We start from the raw sequence: 21,839 nt of genomic DNA on the forward strand, positions 1-21,839 counted from the left end.
AGTTTGCATAGCTAGAACTGAGCGATAAGAAGTGTGAGAAGTATTTCTACTCCTTCCCCCCCCCCCCCCACCCCGTTTGATGGGATGGTAGTCTATTCTCCGATATCCATTTATACACCTGGGTTTAGAGAGGCACCGTGAGAACAAAGTTTGTTGCCCTAGAACAGAACACAGTGAACTCGGCCAGGGCTTGAACCTAGACCACACGATCCGGAGCTCAGCGCAAATACTACCATAGGTCAAATCGCCTCCCACAGATATCGTAACAGGTACATTCTGATTCTCACGCCGCATCAACCTCCTGTCTTGTAGTTCAAAACACAAATGACGGATTGTAACTAAACACAATTTGAACACCATGACTTCATATTTCCTTTCGTTAATCATACGTTCTAATTTCATCGTTTTATTTAAAGAGACGTTTTTAATAAATGACATCAACAAGATTCTGCATGTGAGGTTTGTATGTATAATTTCGCCAGTGGATTAAATTTTTACGGAGACATTTTTTTGCGCGAACTTTTTTGCGGATCGTGGAAAATCCGTAAAAATTGCAAATATCAGAATCTGCAAAAACTTCGTGCCATACGGTGGCGAGATGGCGAGGTGGCGAGGTGGCGAGGTGGCGAGGTGGCGAGGTGGCGAGGTGGCGAGGTGGCGAGGTGGCGAGGTGGCGAGGTGGCGAGGTGGCGAGGTGGCGAGGTGGCAAGGTGGCGGGGTGGCGAGGTAGCGTAGCGAGTGGCGAGGTGGAGAAGTGGAGAGTGCAGAATGGAGAGTGGCGGGGTGGTGAGGTAGCGTGGCGAGTGGCGAGGTGGAGAAGCGGAGAGTGCAGAATGGAGAGTGCAGAGCGCAGAGTGCAGAGTGCAGAGTGCAGAGTGCAGAGTGCAGAGTGCAGAGTGCAGAGTGCAGAGTGCAGAGTGCAGAGTGCAGAGCGCAGAGCGCAGAGGGGAGAGTGGAGAGTGGAGAGTGGAGAGTACAGAGGGGAGAGTGGTGTGTGGATAGTGGAGAGTGCAGAGTGCAGAGTGCAGAGTGCAGAGTGCAGAGTGCAGAGTGCAGAGTGCAGAGTGCAGAGTGCAGAGTGCAGAGTGCAGATGCAGAGTGCAGAGTGGAGAGTAGCTAGTGGAGAGTAAAGAGTGGAGAGTGGAGAGTGGAGAGTGGCGGGTGGAGAAGGCAGAGTGCAGAGTGCAGAGTGGAGAGTGGAAAGTGGAGAGTGGTGAGTGGAGATTGGAGAATGGAGACTGGTGAGTTGTGAGTTGTGAGTGGAGAGTGGAGAGTGGCGAGTGGCGAGCGGAGAGTGGAGAGTGCAAAGGGGAGAGTGCGGAGGGAAGAGTGGAGAGTGGAGAGTATAGAGTGGAGAGTAGAGAGTGGAGAATGGCGAGTGGAGAGCGGAGAGCGGAGAGTGGAGAGTGGATAGTGGAGAGTGGAGAGTGGAGGGTGGTGAGTGGAGGGTGGTGAGTGAAGAGTGGAGAGTGAAGAGTGGTAAGCGGAGAGTGGAGAGTGGAAAGCAGAGAGTGGAGAGTGGTGAGTGGTGGTTGGAGAGTGGAGAGTGGAGAGTGGTGAGTGGCGAGTGGAGAGTGGAGAGTGGAGAGTGGTGAATGGAGAGTGGAGAGTGGAGAGTGGCGAGTGGCGAGTGTTGAGTGGAGAGTGGAGAGTGGATAGTGGATAGTGGAGAGTGGAGAGTGGCGAGTGGAGAGTGGAGAGTGGTGAGCGGACAGTGGAGAGTGGAGAGTGGAGAGTGGAGAGTGGAGAGTGGAGAGTGGTGAGTGGTGAGTGGTGAGTGGTGAGTGGAGAGGGAGAGTGGAGAGTGGAGAGTGGAGAGTGGAGAGTGGTGAGTGGTGAGTGGTGTGTAGAGTAGAGAGTGGAGAGTGCAAAGTGCAGAGTGTAGGGTGCAGAGTGCAGAGTGCAGAGTGCAAAGTGCAGAGTGCAGAGTGCAGAGCGCAGAGCGCAGAGGGGAGAGTGGAGAGTGGAGAGTGCAGAGGGGAGAGTGGTGTGTGGATAGTGGAGAGTGCAGAGTGCAGAGTGGAGAGTGGAGAGTGGAGAGTGGAGAGTGGAGAATGCAGAGTGCAGAGTGGAGAGTGGAGAGTGGAGAGTGCAGAGTGCAGAGTGCAGAGTGGAGAGTGGAGAGTGAAGAGTGGAGAGTGGTGAGTGGTGAGTGGAGAGTGTAGGGTGTTGAGTGGAGAGTGGAGAGTGGAGAGTGCAGAGATCAGAGGGGAGAGTGGTGAGTGGATAGTGGAGAGTGCAGAGTGCACAGTGCAGAGTGCAGATTGGAGAGTGGAGAGTGCATAGTGCAGAGTGGAGAGTGGAGAGTGGAGAGTGGAGAGTGGAGAGTGGAGAGTGGAGAGTGGAGAGTGGAGAGTGGAGAGTGGAGAGTGGAGAGTGGAGAGTGAAGAGTGGAGAGTGGTGAGTGGAGAGTGTAGAGTGTTAAATTGAATTGATTTGAGATATTTGTGAGATTGTGAGATTAATCGAAGTAGTTTAAGTAAGAGAACGTGGATACCTCACGACAGCCTACATACGTACCGATAAACAGTTATTTTTCACTAGTGGTATGAAAATAAAGACCTGCTTATACTTAGTTTTGAACAACTACCTTTGTCAGACATCCATCGATCCTAACTTTTATTGACATGGAGTTTAGCAGATGTTGTTGTGAGATTTGACAGTCTATTCAGTTTTGGTAAAGAAGCTACAAGAAGAATTTTCTAATGACTCACATTCCATCAAAGATATTTGTGAAATCTTTACATTGGGGTAATCAAAGTAGTTTAGATAAGAGAATGTGGATACCTCATGCACGACAGCGTGCATGGCTTAGTGATCGAGAATGCGTGGTCAATCTGGAAACTTCTCTGGCTCTAATATCAGAAGACCGGTTGAAATTAACTGAGCAGCAAGTATCCCCATTCTCATTTCAAGGTTACCCTAGCAACAACTAAACATAAAACATAGGGAGGGCACATAGACTAATATATAGTTGGTGACTCGGGCTACGAACTGGATCAATGCGTAATGAATTCGAGTTTTCATAGATGATATTTACCTAGCTAGCTAGTGGACAAGTAAACGCAGCCAAAAAAATGACTAGAAAGCCGAGAGAATAGTCGAGGCAGAGAAGGCTTGTTCTAATATTACGTTTGGCATTTAATACTGCATTAGGCTACTTCTGTAATAGTTAGCTCTGTCAATATCAGAACGCGTCTGAGACATACTAAACAAGCATTAGTAAAGCTGGGTAACACTGAAAAGCTGTTGATTTCTAAAGGCAGGAATTCATTTGGGCTATGTTTGCCGACAGGTGCAACACTTAGCTATCATTCCCACTTGCAGTTGATGAAGGTAAATTAACCGCCGCAACCAATTTGCGAGGCTGACGTTTCGATCGAGTGTTAGCCCTTCGTCAGAGCGAAGCATTGTGTTACTAATAAGTCTCAAGCAGGATTGATGAAAATTTAAGTCACTGCAACGTCGCGTGTAAACACCGTTCATGACAACAATATCTTTCCCTTAATGATATGAACAAATACCATAATTAGCCTTGGAATAAGTAGTTAAATTACAGTGTGACTTGTTGAACTGGGCACTTGGAAAAGAATTCCTATCAGAACGTTACTTAACGACGTTCGCGCGAAAATGTTCCAGTCGATAGATTTTTTTAAATTTTTACTTCAGTCACGAGTTACTTGTGTCCGAAATGCAGAAAAAAAAAGGGGGGGTCACAGACTTCGTTTCAGAGATAAAGCCTGTGGAAAACTACTCTGAATTTAAAAAATTGGCGCACGTAGTTCAGCATGGTCTACAGGGGTTTATAGTTAAACATATCGAAGGTGAGTCAACGGAGGCAAACGATCTTAGTCATATTTTGGAGCAGTGAGTCTGTTGCGTAAATAATTCCACGTGTTGCCAACGTTTTCACAAAACTTAACCCTTCAAGAGACATTTGAAACCACCGCACAGATAAACGAAGAGCTAAAAAGAACAGAATTCGATGGTGCATTTTGCAAAAAAATTCACACTTCTAATCGATAGATTTTCATTTTTTCTTTGAACGTAGAAAATCGGTAGAGAAAATGATCCATCATAAGAAAAATAGGGGTCACCGAACGTCCAAGATCGTTGAATCCGGGCAAAGCCATAGCAATGGTCATCTGCCCTATCATTGTTCCTTTTATTACTTCGCGTGCACGTGACGTGTGAATTTGCGTGCGCAGTAAGGATGCGCAGAACAATTAGCGCGAACGTCCTTAGCAACAAAGGATAGCGATCTTTTTCTCAAATAAACCAGTAACTGAAGAATACGAATTACTGAACGATTTTCCGGTTCTGTGGAGATCGATAGCCTGTCGATAGAGATTATCGAAAGAGAATGGAAACTTAACGAGGAAGAGTTAACTAAAGTGAAAGCAGAGAAAACAGCACAATAACAACCACTCAATCAAATCAGTTTTAATGAAAAGCTTGCATCAAATCATATGCTTGATATTAAATATAATTTTTGCACACCAGTTACTTCAATAATTTCCTTTTTACAGTGAATATGCATGACCTTTCACATAATGAAATGAAATAATGCGACATACTTTACAAAACGTCACTGTTTCTATAACCTGTTAAGGCAACACTCGTGAAAAGTGAAACGAATTCACAACTATAATAAATTGAACAAATATGCTGACAAGAATGCGGAGTGATGGATCAGTGTTACACCACGAGACGGCATCGGCGCTTATTCAGCACAGCGGGCAATAACACAGCCCCAAAATGCCTTGCACACTTAGTTCAACATTTCATTGTAACAATACGTACTTATATACCATATTGGAACTTTATATTGGTAAATTATTATTGGCCAATTTTATCGTGTCCCTTGTGTAAAGTTTCGTCACAGTCCTGCTCAGTTTCCAATGACGGCTTGTTCCCTTTCCATTACAATTTAATATCATTACCGCGAAGATCATGGAAAGTTTCCAATATATCAATTAAGGGAGCTCTCTCTGATGACATACTGCCGTACAGTAAAAAAACCCGCGTTAATGAACCTAATTTTGAAGAACCTGTTAGTCTAAGATTTCCATTTAGGTCCCCTTCACGTAAGAACCTGTTTGAGCCTGAAATTTTAAACAGGTTCTTACCTTATAACTCACTGAAAAGTTATAATTTGTAAATCAAATAACTTAAATTAGGTTTTGTATTTCTTAAATTTGTTTACATTGCAGTAATTTAGACATGATTATTGGCACAATTTATCAAAACAATTGTCGGTACCACTCTTCTACCAGCAAAAAAAAATACTTTTTTCGTGAGAAAATAAGACCGTGTTTAAGAAACTAAATAGCAGGTTCTTATATGCGGGTGTTTTCTGTAGTTAATAACATCCATGTGAAGACAGTCTAAAACTTGCAATGTCAAGATTTTCAATTAAACAACTGGATCAAATTGCTGTCAAGACTAAAGATGCCTTGAACACAAAGTTATGCAGCAAGCCACATCTGTGGGTATATGCAGCATACCTGCTGGGTATAGGCTTGTTTTAATTTACTTTTTTGTTATGATATTCTACGTATTAAGCAAAATAAAATGGTCGTCGTCGTTGTTGTTTAGACCTCCGTTTCCTATTGCTTTCTAACACCATTCATAAATTTCCTAAAGGTACCTTTCTCGTTTCTCAATGAAGTAGCTTCAGTGGAAAAGACAAGGCATTTTTGAGAGGGGAACGAATTTGGAGTAATCAAATGGAACCTGAAAAGTTCCTCGTGCGACGAAAGAAATCTAGGCTAGAAAGCAAACGCCAACCAAGTGGACAACTAATGTATTGCTGATTCCCTTACCGTGCACATCAATGTTCGAGGAATTCAATTGTTCATCGTAAAAGAGAAAACGTTAGGTCCACAACAGACTACGCGTATAGAAGTCTGCAGGCTGACTAAAATAAGGAGCATTTATTCTTTAGTTTTGTCCAAAAATATTTTCAAATATTAAAATCGTTTCTACCTAGTATTTTACATACATGTATTCCAAATTTTATACAATTTGTACAAAGGTAAATCGAGTAAGGAACGCTTTAGATAAAATATGTCGCGGGTTCGTACCGTACCTAACAGAAATGACAACGACGAGGAGAGGAATGAAGTGGCCAGTGTGCGCGGTGAATTAAGTCAGTCCAAATTTCTATTTCTCCCAAGCAGGTGTAGACATTGTGTTTAAAGTGATGAGAGGAATTTAGCTGCCGATACTGAGACCAAGTGAACCAGTATAAATGGAGACTGAGCCAGCAACATCATATCAACTCCATTGACAGCGCTCATCCCGATATAACGAACAACTGTAGAGGAACAAAAACTGGAAAATACCACGACTTTACGACGAATTAAGCCGAGTCACTGCTTATAACGCAAACAGTTACGTTTCGTTCCCAAGAGTAGAATTAAGATTTACTCCGAGGAAAAAAAGAGACGATTGAGATCACTAGGCCCATGTTTCTCTTCACCTCCTCACTGAGGTGGTTCTAAAAATTCGAATGAACAACATAGTGTAACCTAATTTTCTGAAAATGGAAAAGCTCGAATACGACGAGCTCGCATCTATTGCCCATAATCTTTTGTTGTTGTTGGCCTATAAATGTTGGTTATATCGGGATTGCACTAAAATTCTGACCACTGGAGAACTGCCGACAATAAAAGATTCCTAAGAGAAGTGGTGCCCTAGTTAAATTTGCTAAAGAGAATTAGTTATGGAGTCAAAGTGTGTTTAGGCGTGATAGGATAGTTGGTCACTCAGTACATGAGAGATGAACTATAAGTCGAACTGTTTCGAAACTTGCCAATGTTACTGCGGGAAACTCTTTCTTGACTTCCACGAAATATCCTCCTTGCCCTTGATTTATTTATACTATTTTTTCCTTCTTATAATATTTGGTTGCAAAATATAGTTGCTTGAAGACAAAGACAGCGGTAAATTCCAGTAAATATAATCAAGTGATTTGCGCAGATGATAATTTGACGATTGGAAAACGTGACTTCGGCGATACTAAATACGATAACAGCGAAAACACGCATTCCTGGAATTTACTGCCACTGTCTTCAAACGTTCTAGAATTTATTCTCAAACTGGGGGTCCATTTATTCCTGGATGTAAAAAATGACACGTGCTTCCTCTGAGACAGCCTCGTTTTGAAACAAAGTGCCGACATATGGGAGCTCCTCTGCCCCGGGCCCTTCCACGCGCTCGACCGCGCGGCATTCCTCGACCTCTGCCGCGCATGTTTATATTGTCTCCCAGTTCACCCTCTTCATCTTCGTCCCCATACTCCCCTCCGTCGTCGAATTGATCTGCGAGGAAGTCGTCTCGTTGGGCCTAGGAACAGGAAAGTAAGTATGAGTGATTTCCTAACACCTACTCATTTGGTTTTTAGTTCATGTCTCTACTTAGGAGCATGTGGATAATTTCAAAGAGTCTTGTTAAGGGAAGAGCGGTTTTCAATTGAGTATCGTGATATTCACTTTGGTCAATCATGGTTCCCACAGGCATCACTTTTTAAAATTTACTCTTCCCTGATAAAGTATAATTTGAATTGATCAAGAAGTTAAACGCTAAAAGATTTTTAAAACACATACAAAAAAGCGAACGACGTTTCGGCGCTACGTTACGCCATTATCAAGTTAAAGGGGCAGTATCACGAGTGGTCTTCTAAGTTTTTGTGCAAACTATGCTAGAATGATAAAGGTGCACTCAATGATCAACAAAATAACCTTTAAACGACAAAAAGGCATTTAAATTCAATCTCGAAGAGATCAATGATTTTTAGTGATTTTCCTCCAAGTAACATTGTCAAACTTGAAAACGTCGGCCCGACGTTTTCAAGTTTTACACCACTTCTTTCCTACTCATCCGTAGCCACAACAGCTATAAAAAAACTTTCGTGGCCAGTACGGTGCACTTTAGCAAGGTTAGGCAACTACTAGTGAATTTACAATTTATACCAACAACTTCATTGGATTTTCAAGTAGCGCCAAATCTTGGTGAGACTGCCCCTTTAAAAAGTGAAAACGTATAAGGCGTAATACGAATCTATAAAATATGAAACAATAATTAAATTTGCGATTAAATGACATAGTGACGTGAGGTTTTTAAGCCAATCACGTAGCGTTGTAACACAATACCCAATGAAATGCGAATTAATTTGAACACTCAAATGAAAACTGCTCTACAGGTCAAAAGCTTCATTTCTTCTGTTACGATGGAAACGCAAGAGAAAAACCGCTTTACAGTAAAAAAAATCGATGGAAAAACTGAATGCAGACAAAGCTTACCATCTCTGGAAGAAGAGGTCGAGGACCTGTTGGCATACCTCTTCCAACGCCTGGCCCACCCTGCATTCGCAGTGGCATATGTCCCCTCATACGTGGACCCATCATTGGGCCCTCGGGACCTGGGAAGAGGGGTCCAATAGGAGGTCCTTGCCTAGGCCCTCCTGGACCCTGGAAATGCATAGGCATATCATGTCTTAGGTGCGGGCCCTGCACGCCCCTTGGACCCATAGGACCAGGTGGCCTGAACACATTTAGGCTCCCCATTGGATCACCAGGAGCTAGGACAAGAAGAGATGAACACAAATCATTTAAATAATATATGCGCATTTTCCAGAGTGCAGCAGGCTCGATTTCCGCCGCTCACTAGACTTCAGTCTACCTTCCTCCCCGAGAAGAATTCGGGGGAGGAATGCGTGCTCCTTTCCCGATCAGCAGCTGGTAATGGAGCCTAGTGTGCGGGTAGCAAGAGAAATAAAAGGTTGATCACAGGATTAGGATATTTGGCAAAAATCCCCCATTCAACAATAACAAATGATTAACAACATTAAAGCAATAATCTAGCTAAGAAAAACAATACAGGGTTTGTTGGTCGTTCATGCTTTTGAAGGTTAATTTACTTGAGATGAGACAGACATCGAATGGGTCTGGTCACTTTCCGTATTACTATCAAGTTGTTAGATAAAATACAACAAGGCTGAAGGAAATCATGAACAGCCTTGTTCATGGCAAATGAGGCTGAATGGAACTATAAAAACCCAACCAACGTGTGGCGACCTTTTTTAGTATGAGTTTTAATAGCAAGGTGGGAGTGCTAAGAGTTGCTAGTGGTCTGTGTTGCTTGTCAGGTGACAACAAAATGTTTTACCACTGCAGGGGAGCAAAATCCCAACTGACTTGTTAGTGCTCATTATATACAATATCAGACAGCCGATTATCTTACTGATGATGTACATGTACAGTTCCTCAGATCAAATGAAAGTTGGCATTTGAAACTGACAAATAACTCGACTCAATTGTCAATCCTCAAAAACTTTGGGTATTGAGTTTCAAGTCAAGAAAACAAAGAAACAAATAACTAATCTACTTATCCATTCTTCGCTGCTACTGTTATGTATCCAAGAAATAAACCACTTCCTCAAAAATAATTGGGTGATAGATCTCAAAACGTGAAATTCAAACCTTTAAACTTGATTCTCCATTGTTGAAAGCATCCAGGGTAGGATATCAAATTTGAGTCAAGACTGACAACTTAAATTTGACTGCTACTGCACAAACTAGCTGTTCCTTAAACTTAAGCACTTACCAGCCCCAAGCAATCCTGGTCCTTGACCCATGCCATGTCCAGGTCCAGGCCCTTGCATTCTTGGAGGGCCCATTTTATTTTGCTGTAGGGGTTCCAGAATATTTTGGAGGGCGCTGGGTAAGGAGGAACTCCCTGGCTCATTCTGAAGTGGAGGCTGAGAATTTGGTCCCATTGAGGGTGTACCAGGCTGCTGAGTGGGCTTCTGAAATAAAAAGAGCATTTCATGAATGAAAAGTTGTCTAAATAAAAAACATTCTTATACATGATCATATAAAGCAGAAGAGCACAAGTGGTCCAGTCAACTGCAAGCTAAAGTTAAACTACTTCTAAAATAATGACAAAAGTTACACCTGCTTTCAATGTTACTTGCATGGGCGACATCTTTCGACCATCTTTTGAAATGTTATGTAAATGGCTGAAAGACCGTTTAACTGTGAAACTGGCAGAAGAAATGACAAACAAATGATAATTTCTGCCCTCAACTGGCTGGAGAAGAATGTAGAATTTACATGTTTCCCTATTTACAAGACAATTCAAGCGATTTTAGTGTAGTTTATCAGTTCTTAATAGTGACTTCTGGTAGAAATGGGCTGCTGACGCTTCTAATATTCGCAAGGTGTAAACATTCAAAACAGTTGATTTATTTCACTGGGAATAACTTCTTGATACCGGTACTCCTAACCTTAGCTTGATGTTAAATAAATCCATCTTTCATCACTACAACTCAAGTTCGACCGTAAAGAAGTCTGTTGTGCTTACATTTTTGACATAGGCCCGGTTACATAGCATGCCGAGAAATGGCATGTCAACACATGTGGCCTATGCACTTAACACTGAAAGTGGGTGTAATGAATTTCAATGCCAATAAGTTTTAAATACTGAATTTAATGAATAATACCTGGTTTACTACTACCAAACCAAACCAAAATTTTCACAAACTATGAACACCTCCAATAGCCCTCTCTTCGATGCTTGGAGAGTTTTGCAGTAATGCCGTGGCCATATCATTCATTGATTGATCAATCGATCATACACACAATTTGCTGAAGATTCTTCAAAAACTGTTTTTTTTGTTAATATTTAGCAATCAAACTTGCATTTTCTCTTAAATCAAGCAACAACAACAGTTTATTTCTACTACTGTAAACAACTAAAAGAATTTACAAGATTGTAATTATAAATATATAAATAAACAGTACAGTACATACAGTAGTGGGACACCCAAAATAACTAAAAAGCTAAACTAGTTGGGTGACCGTAATTATAATAATTAAAAATGTAAGAGTCAGGAAAGAGGCACAACAAATACATTGGTACACATAAGTATTACAAACTTGGTACAAGAGTAAATATACAAAACAAAACAAAATAAATAGATATAAACCATCAAAATATCAGTAAAGATTAATAGAGACTAATGAAATGCGAAGTTAGTTCTTTTTTTTTTCTTTTTTGATTAGAAGTACAACACTTGAATCTTTCATCAAGTTCATTCCATAATTTAGGTCCATTAAATCGAATATTAAATAACAACAATATTAAATAACAACAGCAAACAACAAAAGATGATAGGACTTCAACTTCTTCTCCCAAAGTCAGCCTGGAACCTCAGCATTTTTTGCCTCTAAGGATGAGACTATCTTTTATCATTTAATAGTCTTATTTATTTTCTTTACAACTAAGGAGAAAAAAGATGAGATTATTGAATGCTGAGAAAGAAGCAAGAAAGACGGCCCTTTTATTAAGTAACAATACTAACAATATTGCTCTGATCTCTTACCAAGAGTTTATCCAGCAGAGTCTGAACAGTATAAGCTGGCCTGTCAGCAGTCCCCTGGGGAGCTGACCCAGCTGTAATAAAGGTAGAAAAAAAGATTACGTGGTTTAATAAATCTTATACATATTCTGTTTGGTCTGCAAGTAGACTGCTAAAAACACACCTGTATTAGATGTTGCTGAAGACAAGAGGGTCATCAAGGCTGGTGGCAGCTGTACACCACTGCTGCTAACTGCTGGTACAACTGCAGTCTTCGCTGGAACATGAGTGGTTCCTTTCTGCAGAATAACATTAAGCCATAATTAGGCAAAATTACAATTACAAAAGATGGTAACTTTCTGAAGATTACTTGAGGTTCCTCTTGCAAGAGGCTTGCCTATTATCCTGGCTTGTGAATATTAATAAAACTTTGACAATTGCTTTGTCAGGTAATATTTAAGTATAAATAAAAAAGATTATTATTTGCGATGTCACAAAAGCCTACACTTAACTAATGTTAACAAATATTAATCAAGCAAGTACACAATTGAGTGCTCAGTCAGCAATAATCAATCAATCAGTCAGTCAGGCCAATCAATCAATCAATCAATCAATCAATCAATCAATCAATCATCAATCAATCAATCATTTAATCAATCAGTCTGTCAGTCAGTCAGTCAGTCAGTCAGTGTCAGTCAAGCAAGCAAGTGAGTAATTATTCAAACAGTCTATCTGTTCTAAAGTAAGTCCATCAGTTAGTCAATGTTTTCTATCTGCGTCAAGTGGGCAGCAGTATTTTGTACCTCATCATGTGGGATAACTCTGGGTTCTTCAGGACTTCCTTTCTGGTTCTCTGGGTCAGGTTCAGCTGGGCTGTCTGGAAGACTAAAACAGTAATTATACAAAACAACTGAAACAATAAGCAATGAAAATATCAACAAACAAAATACTACAATCGACTTCAATCAAATCTAAGACAAACAGATGACAAGTGGACTAAATAACTTTTGAAATGTGCAGTTCCAGAAAATATCCATACTACTCCCATGGAAGGGATTGAAATTTTCTGAGGGGTAACTGTATGAAGCTTAATTGGAATTTCCAAAGGGGCAGGGAGGGGGGGGGGGGGGTCTTAGAAAACTCGCTTCCACAGGGGAGGTATGGATATTTTCTGGAACTACACTATCTTAAAAATACCTGAAAAAAATGTAATAAGAATTTCTATTTAAACATGCATAATTAAATACACATAACTTCTATTTACTCCTCATTATGGGGGTTTGCAGTGCTCAATGTACCATACATCCAGAAGAGAAGTCATATGTAACATTTTTTGCACCTTCAATACAAAACCATGGGATGCTACATTTGTGAAATGAAAAATGGTTACAACTTATAATAAGCAGAAAACCACCTAACCAGAACTTACCTTGACTTGGTTAGAAAGATGTCTGCAAGTATGCTCGCTTCTCTAGTTTTCTGTCAGAAGCAAATTATCAATCAATAACCACATACATGCATGTGATTAATGCAGGAATAGCCTCTAAGTCATTTTATTTTGCTGACCCTTTCCCTTTTCTCTTGCTTCTTTTTTCTTTTCCTTTTTGTTGGCTCTATTATTCTCACCACTTCCTACTCTTTAGATCCTTTCTACCAGCTGGAAAATGTTCAGTCTTAGTAATCACAGGTAAACCATGAAAATGAGACTTTAGTTAATACGTCAAATGTGACATAGACACCGATTCCCATTAATGCATTTTGTAGTGACAAACCTGAATTTGTCTCTGTGTGCTTTTTGCTCCTCTCTCTGCTTGATGTTCTACTGTTAAGGCTTTAGGTCTGTACCACTGAAAACAAAGTCACAATATTTGAGGCTTTCTCAACACGCAGATGTTTTGAATGTATTTTTTAAACATAGACTGAACATACTGTGTTGGCTAATTTAATGGTGCATATTTTTCTGGTTGTCTGTCAAGACAGGTGGACATGAGAAGCCATTTCCTCCCTAATGTCAATTACTTGTAGTACATTTATGAAGTTCTGACTCTTATGTCAAGTCTTAGATTCCAATGATCTACAAATAACAGCCAGACTTAAATGATAACCAACCAAAATTTTCACCATCAATGATCATTAGCAGATTAATAAAGGGTTGGTATTATACAGCATACTTGTACATTTTTGTTTATTTCATGAAGTGACGGTAAAGCTTTGTGTTTCTTAATAAAACAATATTAAGCGAGTTTTACCAATGACCGGGCACCTAATTTTTTAGCGCTCTGGCCCATGGATTGAGTCGTCCAGATTTCAGCCCTGGCTGGGGCCAATGCATCTTGTTGTTGGGCGAGACACTTTACTCAATTCTACAAGTAGTACCTTCTCTGCCAATATGCATGAGTGGGTACTGGCAAACTTAATGCTGGGGGGCACCCCTGCAGTGGACTAGCATCCCAACCAGGGGAGGTGGAGTAGAACTATTCAGACTACTCACTTCACACTGTATATGAACATAGAAACTGGGGTAAGCTTCAGTAGTATGGGCCACTTGGCCCAACACAAACTTAACCTACCTACCTTACATTAAAGACATCTCCATGATTTCTGAAATCATATTATTAATAATACTTGGTACAAAAGGTTAACCAACAAAAAAACATACCTTTATTCTCTCTGCCATAATGTCTTCACTCAACCGTTTGGCTTGCTCCACAAGCTGAAACAAAGAAAGTCATGTTCCTGCTAAAATATAATAAAGTAACTACGATGGGCAGAAAAAAAATTCACAAAAGTATTTTTTGCAAACAAGGTTGAAGGGGGTACCCACATACCTGTCTTTCTCGAACCATCTCATTATGTGCCGCATCCAGAAAGTTCACAGGATGCCTCACCAGCGCTGAAAAAAAAAAAAAAAAAAAAAAACACAAATCAATAAGTACAAGAGAACCCTTACACTGCTTGGCACAGCTATATTAAACAATGTTTGTACCCACTGCTACTTTCAAAGACAGTCAGTCGTCTTTTATATAGTCCCCTTCATTATATTATATAGAAATGTTTTGTACTCAAAAAAAAAAAAAAAAAAAAAAAATTAGGAAGCCATCTTAAACCTATGAAAACATCAACTTCCAAGGACTATGACCCCCTGGCCTTGAACTTTGATGGCATGGATTTTTTAAGGATGAAGCTGGTTGATCAAAGAACATGTACCTTACAGTAGTTTGAACAAGCAAAATGTTGTTACAGTATGTCCTGTTCTGTGCAGCATTGCAACTTCCATTTTTGGTATAGGCTGCATAGCTGGTGGGATATCGTATGCGGGTGCTTTTGTTTTGGCTGTGAAGCCACAAGGGTATTGGCGATGAGTCAAGTTGAATTCCCGCCTGCTGTAATTTGTGGGGTTTTTTAATTATGCACTTGCCGGTGCATGCAAATTTTCGTATTGGCTGAGAGCACTGAAATGTCAATCAAATGTTAATCAATACCTCACATCTCTCCCACGGGAAATGGTTTGTTTTCACACTCAGATTTGCAAAATGAAGAATGCAAAGAAAAGCATGCAGGAAGCTTTGGATTTTATAAATATCTGCAGAGAAAGCAGACAAATTATACTAAAGGAAGAACAGGAGAGAGCTGTGAAAGAGTTGACTTTGGGGAATGATGTCTTGGCAATACTGCCCATGGGTTTTGGCAAAAGCATGAGCTACATGATCTCCCCACTTAAGAGCCTTATTGAAGACCAAATTGTTGATGTGGAGTCACTAAGCTGCATGGCTTTGGAACTGAAAAGTCCAATCTGTCATAAAAGATTTGACACAATTTGTTTTCTGCTCAGCAGAGAAGGTACTAGAAAAGCCTTTCCCAAATGGATTGAAGTCAAAAACTATTCTCCATGAAAGAGTATCGGCTATTGTGGTCGATGAATGTGACACCTGCGAATCATGGACTGTTAGGTGTAATGTTCTTTGAGTTATCAGAGATCTCCATGTACATCAAGGGTTTATTTCCATTGAGTTGCATGCATTTGCACCATTCCGCATGAAAATAAACCTCAAGTTTTAAATTACATTTAATTCTCTGATTGGCTTATTTAATTGGATCATCAAAGGTGATAAAAGTGGGCATCAAGCAAAAAGCATAGGAAACGAGGCAGGCAGGAGTCTCACTCGCAGCTTCGCCTTTGCCGCCAGAGTTCACCTGCTCGCAAATCCCACCAGCTATACAGGCTATCTTTGGCATAGAAGTGAATATATGAAAGATCATTCATGATGTCATATCATGTCTTCATATCCCTTAAAGAGTCACACAAAGAAACATAAGAAGCAAACAGCAAATTCAGGGTTCATACTCTTTGAAGCTTTTATGATTCCATGATTTTCCGTGACCTTTTCCATGACCAAAGTTAAGCAGTTGTTCTCACAGCAGCATCAAAACAATCATTTATGTTTCCAGCATAATGATTATAAGGGATAAAATGTGTGCTTGTGTCTATTTCTACTGAAATTAAAGCCTGTTATTTTTTCAATTTTTAAAATATCTTTTTGCCAAGCATAATGCTTTGTCATGACTTTCCATGACCTTCTCTTAAATTCCATGACTTTCCAGACCTGGACATTGAAATAACAAATTCCATGACTTTCCAGGTTTTCCATGACCTGTATGAACCCTGAAATTTGAATGCTCAAGATGCTCCAAGAAAACAGCTTTGGAGAAGAGGTCAACCAGCCTGAATCTAACTAACAATGAGTGGAAATCAATTTCAGATGAGCAGTTCACTAGCCAAGCATAATCCGGTGGCACATTCAACAAATTGAGACCTACAATACTAGACAAGTACTAAATGCTTTTTTTTTTGTTTTGTTTTGTTTTGTTTTTTCTTTTTTTGGCAAGAATGCAACTCTCTCAAAAGTATTCAGATTCCACACTTCTACACAGTTTTATATTCTAAGACTGTGAGACCAAAGGTAGTTTTGGCAGAAGAAAGTTGTTAAACCTGTCGAGTGCTTTTTAATAAATTAATAATCAGCGCCAAGCTGAATGGACTGACCTCTTTCATCTTCATCCATCTCAAAGAAGTGGAATGTAGCAAGGTTTGCATCATCAGCAGGCCATTGAACCTTTTTGCCCTTCTTTGACTTCTTAGCTGGTTTTTCTTCTAATGAATTGTCATCTGCTGCAGAGGTTGTATCTGTTGAAGTCTGTGATGCTACACAGCAAGGCCAAAAGACATTCATGAAAAATCATTGAAGAGATCACTGAGAGACCTTTTCATGTGTGCTGTTTCCTACTGGCTGAGAAAAACTCATAATATATTCTATCCATCCATGGTGTGGTTACTTTCTTATTAGTTAAAGAGTTTGTCAAGAAATGTTGTTTTGATTCTTAATTCCTACAATTATCATTCTCACAATCTATGTTGGCCGAGTCTTAATTGAGAAAGTACAGCTCTCCTCGTGAATGTTAAGATGCAGTATATGCCTACCTGAGTTAGGAGAATTCTCTTTTTCAGATGGCTGCCAATGAAAAGTAAATCACATTAAATTACAAATGAAAAGCTATGTTTATTTAAAATGTAACTTTGCCAAGGACATCTGAAAAAGGGCATTTAAGAAGAAGGGCAATAGAATCAACATCCCAGTTTCCTTGACTGTCTGAAACTGGTTAAACAAAACCCTCAAATACGTGTAAATTAATAAATATTAATAAATGAAATAAACAGTTATTATTAGCTGTATTAAATGCAGTCCATACAATCCATGAACACAGAAAGTGAGCAGTTGTCTACAGTATTTTACCTCAGAGCCTTTGGTGAAGTCTCCAATATCTCCACCTAAATAATCAAGAAACAATTTCACAGTGACTATTAAGAATTAAGTAAACCCTTCTGTGAGATCATTTGTGATGATGTGCTTCCCACGGAGAGCAAAAAGAAACCAATAAAACAGATGCTGAATTTGTGGGACACAAAATGAAATTAAAGTAGGTTTTCTTACTTGGAGCTAATGATGTATTGTCTGGTGATCCATTTGGAGACGAACCTGACTTGTTGCTGCAATAAATGAAACAGAAAAGCATTCAGAGAAAATTAATGACCAGGACCAGCATGATCTTCATTCCACCTCCCTGCTCCTCATACACTTCTTTAATATTTGAAATGTGGTTGCTTATCTTTAAATAAACAAATATAAATTATTTTCTTTTAATGAACAAAAAGTAACTTTGTAAGACAGAGCTAAAAATAATGTTTATTACATTGCAGGTTTTTTCTGAACGAAATCAACATACGATTCCTTTATTTATTGATGCCAGTGTTTTACCGTTAAAATTTTCGTATTATGAGCTTTTAGCTAACCTTATGTTTGAAATAAGACACAGAAATGCTCCTGGAAACATTCAAGATCTCTTTCAAGACATTTCTGATATTCATTCTTACAATACTCAATTCTCTGTCTCAAATAACTTTTGCACACAAAGTTCTAGACTCTCAATTCAAGTGAATTCATTTTCTAGAATCAGAACAAAAATTTGGAATGAAATGCCTATATCTTTAAGAAAGCTTCCAAAAAATGAAGAAGCTAGTCATAAAAGGGGATAAGTGACGATTTTGGTTGCTTTTCTTTTTTCTTGCTCTAAATTAGCTGAATTTTTGCATGTGGTCTTCAATGTAATAGAAAAACGTGGTTCTGTATTTTTGTCGCTGGTTTTTGCTTTGTTTTTGAGTTAAAACGTAGGCAAAATACTCGGCTTTTCCTAGCCGTCTTTAGGAGTTTATTTGTTGAACAGCAAACAGGCAGACTGTTTATAGTGTATGAAGTCAAAACCGAATCCCACAGTATATAGAGCGGAAATCTGGGAACGGATTGTTTACACCGGTTATTGTGACGTGAACACAACACGTGAATCGATTGAGCGTCAAACGAAATGCCATCAAACAAAAAAGAGATGTGCCGCATTAGAGCTCTGTCAACTAATATCTTAAGCATTGTTTTAAAGTACCTTGTATGCCTACCTGGTGGTTGAGAGGCATCATAAAGCCTCGATAAACCCGTAAGTCATCAGCACGTTTTAAAGAATCAAAATGTGTTCTGAAACTTCGAAGGCAGCTGATATACCGTAATCGTGTTATCGGCATTCGAAGTCAGATCGAGCCAGGTAGCAAAGTCCAAGAGCAGTTCTTGCCCAAGAAAAATACCCTCTGGTGAGTTGTGGCCCATTTGCCAAGCGTTGCTAGCGTCAAAGTTTGGAAAGCGAGAACCGGTTTTAGACTTATAAAATTTGTCTTGTATCGACCGCCATGTTTTCCTGTGCACGAGGTGTAAAGACCCTTCCCGGCATGCATTGCGATTACATTCCGCAGACGTTTCTCGAACTGGTAACTAGATTTAAACATAATAATGGCCAGCAAGTGGCGATGGATTGTAACAGATCTGTGATCCAGTTTGCGTTGATTTTATTTCAAATTGGCATGATTTGTAGTGTTTTGAGCTTCTGGGATCAGGGGACATGCAGATGTATGGAGACCCGTACGTTGCGCAGAAGGGTTAATCTGTTAATCTGTCAGCCCTATTTATAGAGCATTTTCACGTGGAGTCATCAAATTCTTAAATCCAAAACTAAACAGCCACCAAAGTTGTTATCCTCATCAGGCATAAGAGGTACCAGCGCATTTTGAACTTGGAAGTTATGGCGGTGCGTGACATAAAGCTACGATTGCGTTTGTCGAAAACTATGTTTTATCTCGTGATTTTTTAGCCATTGAAGACGTTGCCGTATTTGGAAAAGTGCTTGTTGAAATGTTTATTTGTTTCATTTTATTTTTATTTACACCTTTTTTTGACCTGAAATCAACATTTTTGAGCTTATACGTTGCGTGAAATTACCATTTTCAGGAGCCCATCATGGGCTCCTACCATTTTGCTGTTTTCTAAGTGAAACCAACCTCCTTGCCGTCACGCGTTAACGTCAAATCAACATTTTAACCTATTTAGACTTGAAATCAACATCATTGAGCTTATGCGCTGCGTGAAATTGACATTTTTCTCATTTCTAAGTGAAACCAACATCCTTGCCGTCACGCATCAACGTGAAATCAACATTTTAAGCTATTTAGACCTGAAATCAACATCATTAAGCTTATGCGCTGCGTGAAATTGACATTTTGCTGGTTTCTAAGTGAAACCAACATCCTTGCCGTCATGCGTTAACGTGAAATCAACATTTAAACCTTTTTTGACCTAAAATCAACATTTTTGAGCTTATACGTTGCGTGAAATTGACATTTTGCTGGTTTCTAATTGAAATCAACCTCCTTGCCGTCACGCGTTAACGTGAAATCAACATTTTAACCCGTATTTAGACCTGAAATCAACATCATTAAGCTTATGCGCTGCGTGAAATTGACATTTTGCTGGTTTCTAAGTGAAATCAACCTCCTTGTTGTCACGCGTTAACGTGAAATCAACATTTAAACCTTTTTTGACCTAAAATTAACATTTTTGAGTTTATACGTTGCGTGAATTGACATTTGGCTGCTTTCTAAGTGAGATCAAAGTCCCCGCGGTCGTGGCGGCCCGATCCTTTGTTATGATAAACCGAGGCGAGACTTCGACTTATAACAAAGGCTTGGCTTGGTTATTATAACAAAGGATCGGCTCTGTTTATCATAACAAAGGCCCGGCTTCGTTTATTTGCAGCTTCGGCGGGAAAAGGGCGTTAGGTATTTTAATCAAAAGTGAACTTTGTTGAAAACGCTCCAAATTTTGCATAGAGTTTTGTTGAGGTATGTTCAGCAATGTCCCATAGTTTTTCCGCTAAACTTTGCTTCGTTTTCAGGATATTGCGTATGCAAAAAACCACTTGGTTTTCCTAGCGGCGTCTTTATAAAGCGAAGCAAAAACCAGCGGCAAAAATACAGGAACACGTTTTTCTATTACATTGAAGACCACATGCAAAAATTCAGCTAATTTGGAGCAAGAAAAAAGAAAAGCAACCAAAATCGTCACTTATCCCCTTTTACGACTAGCTTCTTCAAATGTCTTTACGAGGAAAATAAAACAAATACTTTTTGAAATTCTAGCTTCAGAATACTGTTATATTGATCTTTCAGAAATCGTTCAAAAAGTAAAGCTAAATTTATTTTCCTCTTTCTATGTATTCACTGATATTCAATAATTTTGTTTTAGTGTATCTGTAGTCTCTCGTCGTAACTGTTGTTAATTATCATTTGTAATACCGTTAGTTTATTAGTTGTCTTTAGTCATTGTTGTCAATTTTAGTCTCTTTAGTTCTCTTGTTGCCTTTAGTTTTATTTAGTTGTACCTAGTTGTATATTAGTAATTCGTGTAAACATGACCCGCCTAGATTAGGTCAGCTATCCGCGGGCATGTTATAATTGTAATTTTAATTTGAAAACAAAAATAAAATGTATGTATGTAAAAAAAACCCCCCCCAGCATTTCATGCAATTTGCATGACAAAATAATCTGATGACTTAACCTCTAACCATTCATGAAGTATAAAGAACACCTTGCAATGTATTTTGGGACAATCTTCAAAGGAGATATACGTGTACACTTCATGTTTTATACAAGGTTGGAGAGGCTATGGTTACACCAAAACACACCACAGATTCCTGTGAACAAGTAAAATTTTCATAGATGTAACTACAAGCTGAAGTCATTTTGGTGATGTGTGCTGATGTCCGGTCATAATGAAAAATAAGTGAAGTGCTATGTAGACATAATTTTCATTACTCTAGAATAAAGATCATTTCTCTAGAATAAACTTAAGGTATGAATTAAACTTCATATACCATTGAGCTAGACAGAAGCATGCAATCTCTTTCTTTCATTCCATTTCATTGTCAGCCCTCAGATATTTCAGATATGGTTGGTCATTTATCTCTAATCTTTCCAGTCAGATTCAAATTACCTTGCACTGTCAGCATCTTTTTCCTTGCTCTCTTTTTCCTTCTCTCGTCCATCCTCTTGGCCATGTGTCTGTGACTGACTATCCAATATGGCATCAAGAATGCCTGTATATGTTGGCTGAAAACATCAACATACATGTACATCAAACTCACAGGAAACAGTTTCCAGGAGTATCAATAAGGGCCAAGCACTAGCAAATGGTCTGGCTGAGAGGAGGATTTTGTCTGACTGTTTTAGCCATCTTGAGGAACATTTTTCTTATACATAAGTTCGGTTCAAAATGTTTTGCCTGCCTGTGAAAACCAGTTGCCTTCCAGCTGAAAATGTTCATGAAACCCAAGTAGTTAATATCCACAATGACAGCATTGCTTGGTAAGTAACAGTCTTGGTTGAAACAAGAGTGGAGAGACTACTCTTCCTTGCTACAGCAAGGACAACTGCATGCTTACCTTGGCAGTTGCTGTAGATGAAGAAGTTGCTGTTGTGGTGTTAGTTGTCCCTGTCTGTAACAAACAAAGAACATCAATTTACCATGCATATATACAGTAC

General features: G+C 39.5%; 1 protein-coding gene across 3 annotated transcripts in view; it reads right to left on the reverse strand.

Annotated features, from left to right (window-relative positions):
• Window positions 1-4,428: 4,428 nt before the first annotated feature.
• Window positions 4,429-21,839, reverse strand: part of LOC110048818 (serine/threonine-protein phosphatase 1 regulatory subunit 10-like) — a 28,048-nt gene continuing 10,637 nt past the window's right edge. For all 3 annotated transcript variants that reach the window (XM_089275706.1, XM_020754598.2, XM_020754597.2), the window contains exons 14-29: window positions 21,740-21,793; window positions 21,292-21,407; window positions 17,356-17,411; window positions 17,158-17,192; window positions 16,845-16,875; window positions 16,410-16,568; window positions 14,194-14,258; window positions 14,025-14,078; window positions 13,138-13,212; window positions 12,795-12,844; window positions 12,169-12,250; window positions 11,550-11,664; window positions 11,390-11,460; window positions 9,610-9,811; window positions 8,307-8,584; window positions 4,429-7,350 (exon numbers count right to left, since the gene is read on the reverse strand). In XM_089275706.1, coding sequence (XP_089131832.1) covers window positions 7,099-7,350; window positions 8,307-8,584; window positions 9,610-9,811; window positions 11,390-11,460; window positions 11,550-11,664; window positions 12,169-12,250; window positions 12,795-12,844; window positions 13,138-13,212; window positions 14,025-14,078; window positions 14,194-14,258; window positions 16,410-16,568; window positions 16,845-16,875; window positions 17,158-17,192; window positions 17,356-17,411; window positions 21,292-21,407; window positions 21,740-21,793 — 1,695 coding nt within the window. In that variant the 3' untranslated portion in view covers window positions 4,429-7,098. The remainder of the gene's footprint in view (window positions 7,351-8,306; window positions 8,585-9,609; window positions 9,812-11,389; window positions 11,461-11,549; window positions 11,665-12,168; window positions 12,251-12,794; window positions 12,845-13,137; window positions 13,213-14,024; window positions 14,079-14,193; window positions 14,259-16,409; window positions 16,569-16,844; window positions 16,876-17,157; window positions 17,193-17,355; window positions 17,412-21,291; window positions 21,408-21,739; window positions 21,794-21,839) is intronic.

Source organism: Orbicella faveolata, unplaced genomic scaffold (assembly GCF_042242905.1).
Source record: "Orbicella faveolata isolate gen_17 unplaced genomic scaffold, um_ofav_v1 contig_37, whole genome shotgun sequence".
Taxonomy (NCBI): Eukaryota; Metazoa; Cnidaria; class Anthozoa; order Scleractinia; family Merulinidae; genus Orbicella; species Orbicella faveolata.